This window comes from Phallusia mammillata, chromosome 5 (genome assembly GCF_965637545.1).
Source record: "Phallusia mammillata chromosome 5, kaPhaMamm4.hap1.1, whole genome shotgun sequence".
Taxonomy (NCBI): domain Eukaryota; kingdom Metazoa; phylum Chordata; class Ascidiacea; order Phlebobranchia; family Ascidiidae; genus Phallusia; species Phallusia mammillata.
In genome coordinates, this window is record NC_137256.1 from 27,893,031 (window position 1) to 27,906,106 (window position 13,076).

At 41.3% G+C, this 13,076-nt stretch overlaps 1 protein-coding gene across 2 annotated transcripts; it reads right to left on the bottom strand.

Annotated features, from left to right (window-relative positions):
- Positions 1-710: 710 nt before the first annotated feature.
- On the bottom strand, positions 711-12,632 carry LOC145227965 (uncharacterized). Of its 2 annotated transcripts, XM_080092933.1 has the most exons (21): positions 12,411-12,632; positions 12,086-12,217; positions 10,860-11,022; positions 10,161-10,350; positions 9,669-9,745; positions 9,509-9,611; positions 9,090-9,162; positions 8,485-8,579; positions 8,302-8,398; positions 7,772-7,910; positions 7,185-7,337; positions 6,522-6,651; positions 6,024-6,119; positions 5,864-5,965; positions 5,568-5,789; positions 5,017-5,201; positions 4,741-4,945; positions 4,130-4,379; positions 3,771-3,906; positions 1,386-3,505; positions 711-1,349 (listed from the first exon to the last, which is right to left on the bottom strand). In XM_080092933.1, the coding sequence occupies exons 1-21, from the start codon at positions 12,460-12,462 to the stop codon at positions 817-819; spliced, it is 5,253 nt and encodes a 1,750-aa protein (XP_079949059.1). In that variant the 5' UTR covers positions 12,463-12,632; the 3' UTR covers positions 711-816. The 2 variants fall into 2 exon arrangements, with proteins under 2 accessions (XP_079949059.1, XP_079949058.1); XM_080092932.1 differs by having other exon boundaries at positions 711-3,505.
- Between the last annotated feature and the right edge of the window lie 444 nt (positions 12,633-13,076).

A 13,076-nucleotide genomic window follows, 5' to 3' on the forward strand; every position in this document is an offset into this window, starting at 1 on the left:
TGTGTCAGGTTTTGTAGAAAATTTTAAGTTGTCAACTGACTATTATGCATTTTGCCAGATATTATATGTAAAACTGTATGTTGTACTGGCTTGGGAGACACGATATAGAAGCATTTAAGATGGAAAATCTAAAATCAAGTAAGTGTTGGCATTTAAATACCGTTTACTGTAAGGAATGATTGATCGCTACAAGTGTGTATAAACCTCAGCATCAAACCATAATCTGACTCAAGTATAATAATTTTGTCATAATTTGAAAGGTTAGGCAACAAAACATTTGGTGGTTTCTAAAGGTTTGATTAACTTCAGTTTTACCAGTTTTAAACAAATGATTGCCTTGAAAGCTTGAAACGTGTCAGAAAAACAAACAAACAAATGCTTCTGGCGTGTAATCAGGCTTCAGGCGCGTTTAGCTGACAGTTTTTCAACATGTTGGCTTTATCTACGGGCAGTGTAAATGAGGAATAAGTTTGTTTGTTGTTTGCCAGTTTGCCGTTATGTTTTTATATCATTCTGTCCAGCCGCTTTCTTTTATATCACATTTAGGAAAATTCGTATAAATTAGAACGTTTTTTATTCTTAGCTGATCTATTGACTTTTGACGGGTTTGGTTTGTATAAAATAAACTATTGCTAGATTATAACAATGTGTCAAACTGAATGATTTTTTTGAACTTTTTTACCCGTTGTTTATGTCCCGTTCAGCAAAGGTTTTTAAAGATTGGCAGCAACGTTTATTAAACAGAAGCAAAGTACAAAATGATGTCATATTAATAGAAAACAGAAGTTTATAAATAACTGCGCAATACAAGAAAAATCATTTCTTTTTGCCAAATAGTTTGGGCAATTTGAACCCTTTAGATTTTTTTGGCTTATCTTCTGGTTTGTCCTCTGGTTCATCCTCTGGTTTGTCCTCTGGTTCATCTGGTTTGTCCTCTGGTTCATCTGGTTTGTCCTCTGGTTCATCTTCAGGATTCTCTGGTTTTTCCTCTGGTTCATCATCTGGTTTGTCTTCAGGATCCTCTGGTTTGTTTTCTGGTTCATCATCTGGTTTGTCTTCTGGTTCATCCTCTGGTTCATCCTCGGGTTTGTCTTCTGGTTCATCTTCAGGGTCCTTTGGTTCATCTTCTGGTTCATCTGGTTTATCCTCTGGTGCATCTTCAGGATCCTCTGGTTCATCTTCTGGTTCGTCTTCTGGTTCATCCTCTGGTTTGTCTTCTGGTTCATCCTCTGGTTTATCCTCTGGTTTGTCTTCTGGTTCATCCTCTGGTTCGTCTTCTGGTTCATCCTCTGGTTTATCCTCTGGTTTGTCTTCAGGATCCTCTGGTTTGTCTTCTGGTTCATCCTCTGGTTCATCCTCTGGTTTGTCTTCTGGTTCATCTTCAGGGTCCTTTGGTTCATCTTCTGGTTCATCTGGTTTATCCTCTGATCCATCTTCAGGATCCTCTGGTTCATCCTCTGGTTTGTCCTCTGGTTCATCCTCTGGTTTGTCTTCTGGTTCATCCTCTGGTTTGTCCTCTGGTTCATCCTCTGGTTTGTCTTCAGGGTCCTCTGGTTTGTTTACAGGGTCCTCTGGTTTGTCTTCTGGTTCATCCCCTGGTTCGTCTTCTGGTTCATCCTCTGGTTTGTCTTCAGGGTCCTCTGGTTCATCTTCTGGTTCATCTGGTTTATCCTCTGGTGCATCTTCAGGATCCTCTGGTTCATCTTCTGGTTCGTCTTCTGGTTCATCCTCTGGTTTGTCTTCAGGGTTCTCTGGTTCATCTTCTGGTTCATCTGGTTTATCCTCTGGTGCATCTTCAGGATCCTCTGGTGCATCTTCAGGATCCTCTGGTGCATCTTCAGGATCCTCTGGTTCATCTTCTGGTTTGTCTTCTGGTTCGTCTTCTGGTTCATCCTCTGGTTTGTCTACTGGTTCATCTTCTGGTTCATCTGGTTTATCCTCTGGTGCATCTTCAGGATCCTCTGGTGCATCTTCAGGATCCTCTGGTGCATCTTCAGGATCCTCTGGTGCATCTTCAGGATCTTCTGGTTCGTCTTCTGGTTCGTCTTCTGGTTCGTCTTCTGGTTCATCTTCTGGTTCATCTTCTGGTTCGTCTTCTGGTTCATCCTCTGGTGCATCTTCAGGATCCTCTGGTGCATCTTCTGGTTCGTCTTCTGGTGCATCTTCAGGGTCCTCTGGTTTGTCTTCAGGGTCCTCTGGTTCGTCGTCTGGTTTGTCTTCTGGTTCATCCTCTGGTTTGTCTTGTGGTTCATCCTCTGGTTCGTCGTCTGGTTTGTCTTCTGGTTCATCCTCTGGTTTGTCTTGTGGTTCATCCTCTGGTTCATCTTCTGGTTTGTCTTCAGGGTCCTCTGGTTTGTCTTCTGGTTCATCTGGTTTATCCCCTGGTGCATCTTCAGGATCCTCTGGTTCATCTTCTGGTTCGTCTTCTGGTTTTTCATCTGGTTTGTCTTCTGTTTCATCCTCTGGTTCATCTTCTGGTTTATCTGGTGTATCCTCTGGTGCATCTTCAGGATCCGCTGGTTCATCTTCTGGTACATCATCTGGTTCATCCTCTGGTTTGTCCTCTGGTTCATCATCTAGTTTGTCCTCTGTTTTTTTATCTGGTTTGTCCTCTGGTTCATCTGGTTTGTCTTCTGGTTTTTTATCTGGTTTGTCCTCTGGTTCATCTGGTTTGTCTTCTGGTTTTACATCTGGTTTATCTTTAGGATTATCTGGTTTATCTGGTTTATCCTCTGGTACATCATCTGGTTTGTCCTCTGGTTTATCTGGTTTATCCTGTGGTTTGTCCTCTGGTACATCTTCTGGTTTGTCCTGTGGTTTGTCCTCTGGTTCATCTGGCTTGTCTTTTGGTTTTTCCTCTGGTTTATCTTTAGGATTTTCTGGTTTTGCGTCTGGTAAGCTTGTGTCATCCATCGGTTTGTCGTTGTTTGTTGGATTGCTCGACTTTTGTTTTGGTTCTGAAGTTTTCTTTCCCTTTGAAGGTTTCGATTTACTTCGTTTCTTCGGATCTTTTGATTTTTCCTTCTTTGTCGGTTTCTTTTCATTTGGATTCCTGACCACATTCACTTCCGGCGGATTCCGGCGGGGTTTGCTTGATGAGGGGTTAGTTTGGGGTGTTGGAGCTGAACCGGCCACAACCCCATGGGGCAGAGGAGTAAAGCTAGGGTAGGGATTTCCCTTTTCCTGGGCTTTTAGCAAATCGTTCAAATATTTTGCGAGCAGAAGTTGGTGATGGGCATCGTCCTCAGTCCGGCGGTCGAATCCTGCATTCAGTTGCTTCTTGGGAGGAGTGGGATCTCTGTAGATCTTCTCCTCCCGTGGCTGTGAATCTTTGCGTGGTCTTGTGGATGGGCGACTGTAAGGATCAACTTCCTCTGGCCTCGGGATCGACTTCTGTTGTTGTGGAGGGATCGGAGTAGGTCGGCTTCTGTCCCCGGGAAACAGGTAAGGATTTCTCGGCGCAAAACTGTCGTAGCTCGGTTCATATGCTGCGCAAGTTGAACAGCTGCAAAGAATAACAACAATGAAGAACCACTGTCATATTCCAGTTGAGAAACAATGACAATTTTAAAGTATATTGTTGGCAAATGCGAAGAATAGTTTAAGCTTGAGTAAAAGTAATGAAAAAAGTTGAACATCTCCAAAAAGAAACAAAAACATAGAACCACTGACACGTACATCCTTTAAGAAAGAAAGAAGCGACGAAACAGTGTTGAGGTATAAAAAGAAGTTTCAGTTTCAGTGAAAGTGATGGAAAATAACAACATTACCTCGTGTATGACATTGAGTCGCAGTCGCTGTCGCAACTTATGGTCGATTCCATGTCAGTTTCGCCCCCCAGTGGCCGACTGTGTCTCGAGCAGTAACCGCTAGGCGGCGCTGATGATTCGAGCTCCGGGATTTGACCTGGATTGAAGCAGAAAACTCGGTTTAATTGTCGCGTTTTACAAACCCACTACTTAGCTTCTATAGATAAGCTGTTGCTGCCAGGCATTTACCATGCACTGCACTACGCGCATTCCGTGTTATTTACCCTGATCAAGGCGACCTGTATAGGACGTCGAAACGTCGGAATCAGAATGCATTTGCCAGAAGATCTCTATTAACTTGATACTCGGCTGTTACTCACCCATTTTCAGGAGTTGTTCGAGTTTTGCGAGTCCGTCGTTCAGCTTCGCAATGTCTCCTGACGTCAGAGAGTTCTTGATCGGAATCGACGCGCTTTCGTCACTTCTATGACGTGGTGGCGGTTGTGACATCATCAGAGGTCTGACGTCATTGGGGGGTTTTCCCCTGGCAAAGGTACAGACGAGACTGAAGCAGGTTTCCATCACTTTGAGCGCGTTTTGTGTGAAAGCCGCCACAAAAGATGCAATGTCCTGTGGAACAATTTGACTTTCACCGCCAGTGTAATAATTCCTACATCATCTATACCAGTGGTTCTTAACCCTTTTCCCCCCCTTAGGAATGCGTGCACCCCTGGTTAAGAACCCCTGATCTATACGGACCCAAACACAGAAAACATGAAACAAACTAGACGGTGGAAATTAATTGTTGATGTTTGTTATCAGGTATTCTGGATTCTTGTCACTTTTTTGCTCATTCAACATTTTAGTTATACTTCTTAATTATACATTTTTCTGTATTGGCTGTGGTTTAAGCTATAGATTGAATACGTTCATAATTCACACGGGAACAAAAGCGGCCAGTCCCACCGGAAGCAGTTTTTACGTCACTTACCTGTTTCCGGAGCACTTCCTTGTTCCTCTCGAGTTGAAACGACATGTCAAGTAGTTGTTTGACCAGCGCATATATCTTCTCACAAAACTCCTTTGCATCCTTCCTGTTGGTTCTGGATAAATGAGATTGATCCGAAACGAAACTTCGCGATAATTTCGCGGTCAGATTCGTCGCCGCTTGCGTCGCGAGTAGAATATTCGTTTGTCTGTCAACAATGCAAAACAATCGCTCAAACAAACGAATCCGTAAACCATCGGCGACTGTGACGTCACTTACAGTCTCGGATCGATGACGTCACGCATGACGTGATGAATCTGACGTACGAGTTTCGTTGATGTCACCGCGTCGGTCATCTTTTCGTTCATCGCCATGGAAACGTGTTGCCTAGCGACGTCGAGTATTTTGTTGATTTTCGAATTGTAGCGTTTTGTGTCGATTTCTTCCATCGAAGAGAGTAAGGTCTACAACGAAATCCAGAAATTGACAAAGTGATGTGGTTTAATAGACAAAACCGTTTCATAGGAGGGTATACAACAAAAAAATGGAGAAATAACTTTATGGTTGACCGCACAAAGCTGGTTGACAGGCGCTACATGCACAGCCATGCATGTTGTGACTAGTTTAACTCATACGTACAATGGTTGACTGCATAAAATTGGCTCATGAACGCTAGATGCTAATTTATAAACAGTATAAATGAAGTGGTGCATGAGAAAAGAAATTATTGAATCCAAAACTACATGTTTGACTGCATGAAACTGGATAATGTGGTGTTTAACAGTATAAGCGAAGTCGTGCATGATAGTAGCGGTTTTCCTAACCCGAACCTTCATAGTGATCCTCTGCGTCTTCCTGTTGGGCATCGTCTTCGATCTTCTCATTTGTTTCTGATCGTTTGAACGCTGGGATCGCAAACTCTGTGGTTCGTGTTTGGGCTTTGATATGGTCCGCGCCTGATGGTACTTGTTGGGGTTAGAAGGACTCCTGGGGTAAAGTTTCGGTTCAGGAGGAGGTAAATCGTAGATCGGCTGTCGCTCCTCGTGTGAACGCTGCAAACAAAAGAAACCGAATAAAACCTAAAATGTTCGAATTGTTTGTCACACAATTATGACGTAACAATCACCTGATGATGTGAATGTTCTATGACATCGTCGTCTTGAAACTCGCGCGCATTCTGCAGCAATCCTTCCAGCTCAGCAAGTTTCGTCTTCAAATCGCGAACGACCTTTAAACAGGTCAAGGTCGTTAGTCACGTGACTGATCTTTTAATGAGGAAGACAAACCTTCTTCTGGCTCCTGATGTCGTGGGGATCTTCATCCTCATCCCAACCATCTCGGATCGACTCGGGAGGATCGGGAAAACCAAGATCCCGGGAAGTCTGAGAAGATAATGATTTTATCATTATTGTTAACACTAGGTGGAATGTGAGGGTTAAAACCAGGGTTTCGGCTGATGCTAGATTAAGTGGTCGCCGTTTCTGAATTCTGGTTTGTTTGAACAAACTTTGTGAACTCTATATGTTGTCTGGGGGTCGAAGCAAAGTAGGAGGTTGCCATTAAAAACTTTGCACAGACTTAGCTGAGGTAGTGTGTGAGGGTCAAAACCAGGGTTGCGGTTACTGATACCACATAAAATTAGTCTTCGTTTTCGAATGCCGGTTTGTTTAAACAAACTTTGTGAGCACTGGGTGGTCTCTTTGAGTCAAAGTAAGAGGTTGCCATTACAAACTGTGGTCAGCACACACTTAACTGATCGCACTCAAGCAAATGGTTTCACTTACGACTTGGTTGAGAGAGCGACTCCTCATGAAGGCTGGCTGCCTGTTACGATCCAGGGGATGCGTTTGTTCGCCCACGTTTGAAACACTGTCGGTTGGTTGAATCGACATCGCGTCAACGTAACCGGTTAATCTAGAACCAAATATTGTTCAAACAAACGGGTGAAGTAGTTTAGGTTCAGTGTCGTTGGTTTTAGCTTGTTGTTGTTTTATTTTCATTTTATTTTTTGTTCCTAATGCATGTTTATACAGAAACCGACGATGCCCAAGGCAAAATATATATTCTTAAGCATTATCGACTGATTCTTGCTTCTTTGGAAACTTGTTTTCATATTTAGAATCAAGCAAACGAGCGGCTGCACACGATTCGCGGCGTTGTCAATTGTGACGCCATAGAGTATGATAAAGGGAAAAGTTTCTTCTTTTATCTTGCAGTTTAAGCGTGAAATTGGGATCAAAATTTTTGACGTTAAGGGACTTGACCCCTCCAAAAGTGAAACATTCAACAATAAACTTTAAATTGTGCCCCCATAATCTATAAACTTCTGGTTGATTCAACGATTTTGATATTAAGGGAAGACCCAATCTATCAGTATTGAACACAACATATATGTGTAGGGGCGGGGGATCCCCTCTAGGTGCTTTTCACCAACACTTGCTTCTTACTTGTTGTAATATTCCTCGAGTTCTGACTTCTGCGCGACGAGATGATCCATCCACTCTCCCAGGATGCTCACAATCCCTGTCGCCTCCGAATCTGCGTGGCTCGGATGACGATCGTCCTGATGACTAGTGTTGCTCTCATCCGATTCAGAGCTCCTACAAAAACACGTGGTTATTGCTGTTACTGGATCTGCCGAGTTTTATTTCTTTTGTTGCAAGCGATCAAGTTTAGTTCTCCAGACATTTGCATCTTCGGAGTTTTGGTTATTTCTGTCATTTGGATTTGAAAAACACGTGGTTCTTTCCTATTATTGGATTTGACAAGTTTTAATTAAAATTATTTTTGCAGCCTTTTTCTTTGTTAGAAACCATCAAGTTTAATTGGCCAAACTTCAGCAATTTTTCAGGTTTTCTGGTAACTTTGGTTTCAAACTAATTGACTCGAAGGTTTCTGTAGTTGCAAACGATCAAGGTTTGTTGCTCAGGTGTTCGCAATTTCGGAGTTTTTTAGTAACTGAACTTTAGTTGTTGCTCAGATTTTAGCAATTTTGCAAGTTTTTTTTGGTAATTTTGGTTTTAAATTAACTTACTCTGATGTTTGTGGCGCTGGTTCATCGACGCCTCCATCCGTCTCGCTGTGTTGCGACCCAGTAGATGGCGGTACAGAGTTTGTGCGTGGTTTGTTGGTGGTTTGACCGGTGGTTGGGTGAGGACTTTGACTGCGCGGGTCTGCAAGTAATCAAGATACGTTGTTTTTACATCAGTGACAAATAGTACAGTTTTAGCCGATTATTCAAGGATTTGTACGATAGTTGAACGAGCCATTCTGTTTGCTAAATTTGTAGCAGATTCCCTCAGAGTAACATGTGGTTTTTCAACCCACGGCCTTTAAAACCGGCAAACCAGCAAAGTGCAGTAGAATTGCAACAAGCAAACAAATATGTTTTTCTGCTCACAAATGCTCTGAATTGGTGAAAGCAACAAGTGCTTTTTCGGTAATCGGTGTGAAACTGTATAATCGTATTTGGGACCGGTAATCGTTTCGGCATTTGAAGTAAATTTCACAAAATATATTTTATATTATATAGAATGTAAGAACAATCAATTTTTTTCTGCTGACCTGCGTTCCGCTGTATTCCTCCCTCCTCAACTGGTACAGCAGGCAAACTTCGATAGTTGCGTGGTTCGCTGTTTAAGGAAATACCCGTGGTTGCGTCCTGAAATTGGTAGTGACATGATTTAGTAGGTAGTGACGATTTAAACTCACATTGCAATGACGTGAACATTAACGCCATACACTTACGTCATCAGGGTCGGTGGGGGGAGGGGGCGCAGGGGCTCGTCGTGTACGTCGCTTCTGCTCATCCGATATATAAGGAAGATTTTCGTAAGTTTGTTCTGTGAAATCAGTTTGTTAATCTTACTTGTTGTGTTGCTACTTGTCAAAGACCTTTGTATAAACGAGTAGCAAAAAAAACTAAAGTAAACTTGAAATAACTCGGATGGTTGGTTGAAATTTCCAGGAGGCTGTGCCCAATGTTTCAGTTGAGCTTTTTGATAATGGATTTGTCATTTTAAAAGCAGAAACAGGTTTTGTTACAGCTTAGGATGTCCAAGTCTGTAAATCGTGTTCAGAAGTTAACGCTGAAATGATTGTCCATGCAAATTAAACTCGCAGGAAATAAATGATAGATAAAACTTAAGTTATCGGGATCAGCCCTGAAGCGTGTATGCAGACCAGCGGTCACGGCACACTCATATAGAAATAATGTTTTTCTAGCCTACGCCTTGCCATGTGTTGGTGGATACTTGGTGGCCGGCTGGTTCGGTATAACGCCTTTAATGGGCCTGGCGTACTGTGATTTAAAACTTATATTTGATTCAATAAATTTTCACTGAAACACGAACCTTGTCCAGGTGGAGGAGGTGGGGCTTTCCGCTTCAAAGTGTCGCTCTGATTTCGAGCCAAGTTCACGTTTTTCTGGAACGAAAAACACAAATTTAAAATAATCTGCGCAAACTGTTTAAAGTTAGTAAATGTATTAATTTAATGTGAAAACACTGGACAATCAATATATTTTTGTTTTTGGACACTGATGATGCTTATAAAAGCGAAATTCTTTTATTGGTGAAAATAGCGGCCCAAACAGACGTAAAAAGCGACATGCTTTATTATTTCAAACGTTTCGGCAAATGCTCATGCCGTCAACAGTGAAATTCTTTTGTTTTGTAAAACAATAAAATACAGGAAATAATTTCGTGTTTTCACTTTTAAATTCCTGCTGTTTATGGTTTTCACTGTTGAAAAAAAAACGTGTTGAACTTACAATGGTTTGTCGGTTGTTAGGTCGCGTCATTGATGACGACTTGGTGAGGTCATTCTGGACCCATGAGGTGTTGTTTTCTGAATGGCCAGGTAGATTCGAGCTCCTGTTTACAAACATTGTTTATTTTTCGAACAAGTAGAGGAGTAAAAGTTGTACAAACCTGTTCAGCCCATCTTCCACGTAACAATCGTTCGTCCACCCCTCATTGTTGTGCTCTCCCCACATAGAGGTCGGGTACTGAAAAAAATATGGATGATAGGTTTGTGGAAAGGGGCAGGGGAAATCACTGCGGACTTTGAAAAGGCTTAAAGAGCTTGCAGTTCAGCCGCAACTGCCAATTGGTCGGAGCCTGATTCGCAAATGGTATTCGGTTAAGCTTGCAGTTAAAATGCAACTACGTTGGTTTAACTCGTGGTTAAAACGAAACTAACTAAGTATTAGCCAGATACATTAGAAGCAAAAAAGAAGAATAGAGTAAATTTCAGTTGACTTTACAGCAAGGATAAAGAAACTAAGACACAAACCCTTGTTGGACAAACATAAACTTAAAAATAGAAGCAACAATTTTGGTTCTGCTGTGTGATTGCACTAATTCGCTTTTGTTGAAACTGAGGAACTAAGGTTTGTCCGATGGCTTGTGGGAGATTCTCACCGGAACTTGTTGGTTGGATAAATTTGATCTCTGGAATCTCAATCTGTTCTTCTCCATCTTCCTCTCCTTGCGCTTCTTCTTGCAGCAGAAGTAGAGGACTGTTGCTCCGATGAAGAGAGCCAGGAGGAAAATCACGATAAGGATCACTCCCCACATCGGGATCGCAGGAGCAGGATCAGATGAGGAGTTTCTAAAGAAGATGCCGAATGGGTTGAAAACTTTGACCTTTTCCAATTAGGTGAAACATGGTTCAAAATTCAACGGTAAAAAATCCACGGCAGTCAGGCAGAATAAGTTAACAAAACAGTTATAGGAATTTACCATCAAAGCTTACAAATAACTGTGAGGGACATCGTACCGGTACCGATATAGTTTGACGAGGACGAAAAAAGTTTATCTGTTTAAGTTTTTCTTTTACTATTTGACTTGTCACTTGACTGGTCAGATTTGAAGAAAATTTTTACGTGAAAACACTAGATCAGTCGCAGTATTTTTATTGTTTTACAAAACAAATTCATTTCAGTTTTATAAGCAGCGTCAGTGACAGACATTTGTTTCCCTACTCCGCGCTTATCCTTCCGTCCGTGTATGTATAAATGTAGTTTCAGCAGTCACGAATTAATGTCCCTGAATCGTCGCAGTCTTTGATTTACTTGCTAGGAGATTTCATTAATAAGGAAGATTTACTGCGTCACTTACTGGTCATTGTTGTATATGTTGTTGTTGTTTAAATTGTTGTTGTTTAGATTGTTGTTGTTGTTCAGATTGTTGTTCAAGGGAAACAAGCTTCTTGGGGGCTGTGGGTTGTTGGGAACGGCGAATAGAGGAGGACGGGGGTTTCCCTGATTGGGGATAACTGGGGCTGAAACACAACGTTGCACATTTAGTTAAAACTAGCACATTCAAACGCTTCAAACTTTTCCATCCTCACGTCAGGATCTAAACCTCGACTTGTTTGTGAGTGTCACAAACTTATTTACATCGTATGTATGTCTTACACAAATTGGTAGTGCGTGGATACGGCACAAGTGGCTGATGGCAGCATGCCGGTGACTGTCCGTGTCTTTCCTGAGGCGCACGTTTGGTTCTGCGCCTTGCAGTTTTTTGACTCGTTTTTGTGGCGCCAGTCATTCTGTTTTGGAAACTGTACTGTGTGGACCTTGCTTTTAAAAACGAAAATATTGGCTTTGAAACTGACTGAAAGCTTATGGGTATCAGCCGAAAAGCTTTTGTTTCAAATATTCGCGTACAAGACCGTATTATAAGCGCGACAGTGAGTAACAGCTAATCACTGTAGGACCGGGTAGTTTTTTTTCTTTCAAATGTTGCCAAAGCCATAGAGAAACTTTCCACTGTCACTGTTTAAAATTAATAGTTCTACGAAGACACCAACACAACACAACAAAAGATGTTACCGTAAAAATGTCACCAACAAGCTGTTTACAAAAAAGTTTACGGTAAAATGAAACGTCTTCTGGTTTAAAATCTGCTTATTATTCAAAATATAAGAAAGTAACATTGGACTGTCGTTGCATATGATGTTGTTGCCAGGCATATTTCATAAACTTTTCATTTTGTTCCAGCCAAATATGAACAAAACATCCGACGTTTCGACGTCTTACACGGGTCGTCTTCATTAGGATAACGTCAGCTTCCCAACACACCCAATATTTACAATTAGTTTTACATAAGGGTGCTGTGATTATAAGCGTAGCATGTTGAGCTTGAGAATCGACTTTGAAATTGATTCATCTTGTTTCGAGTTAAAAACTGTTTCTTAGTCATACAAAGTTAACAGGGAAACTTTCCGAAACTTTAACATTATAGACGTTTCGACGTCTTATACGGGTCGTCTTCCAGCTACCCAAAACACCCATGTTACTGTCTAACATTAAAATTTCTACAGGGACAGTGAAGTTACAAACCTGTCTGGCACTTCTGGCAAGTTTTCCTGCACATTTCGAGTTCGTAATTCTCCAGCAAACTGCATTTGTTGTTGACTTGAGCGAGAGCTTGGATGCAGAATGTCGAACCTCCCTTATCAACACACGAACCATCTACACAAGCAACAGTAAGTAAAAGAAACTGACAATAAAAAATGATTTCCAAGTAATCAGTCAATGAAGTTTTTGTCATAAACAGTGATCGTCAATGACCATGCTGTCTGTTGGAGGAGCTGATATTGTTCAATATAATCCCTCTCAGGTAGGTAAAGTAATGTTAATGGAACTGTATTTGACATTGACCTACCTGAACCTGCTACATAGAAAAGCAGCAACAATATCCAAATATGTTGTTTCATTTTCTTATGTCAGTTTTTTTACTCTTAATAACTTAATTCGTGAAAGTCATTTCGTTAATTCCGAGCTATGTCTTATAACTGAGAAAACATTATTGAAAATAATATCAATAATATATTTACACTGCTTGTCTCTTTTCCCTAGTTCTGAGTCAATAATTGTCTAATATCTGAGAAAGTAAAATAAAGACAATTTAAAAGCGGTAATAGGTTACTTTATCACTGCTCATCCCTTAGCCCTAACACTTTCTGCTTCTTGTAGTTAAAGTACAGATACTTCAAACTAATTTTAATTATCATGCAAATGTGTTTAATAATTAAAATTATACATTTTTAGCCTTTCCACTATATCTCGTCCTGATATTCGATAGCGCGACCCGATCGAGCAGTTTGTGGTTGTAAACTTGCCCATCCAGACACGTCTCTCTCTCGCCCCAGGCTGTTAACAACCAGGATGACGTTTTCCCACGTTAAACTCGATGTGAGAAGGCTTGTTGTGGTTTTGCAGCGAATCTGAACTGATGGGAAGTTTGTACGCAACACAAGCAAAACGGGTTTGCGGAACTAGCTTTACCTATTTAAGCGTCAATTTAACACTGTTTATTGCACGTAACTGT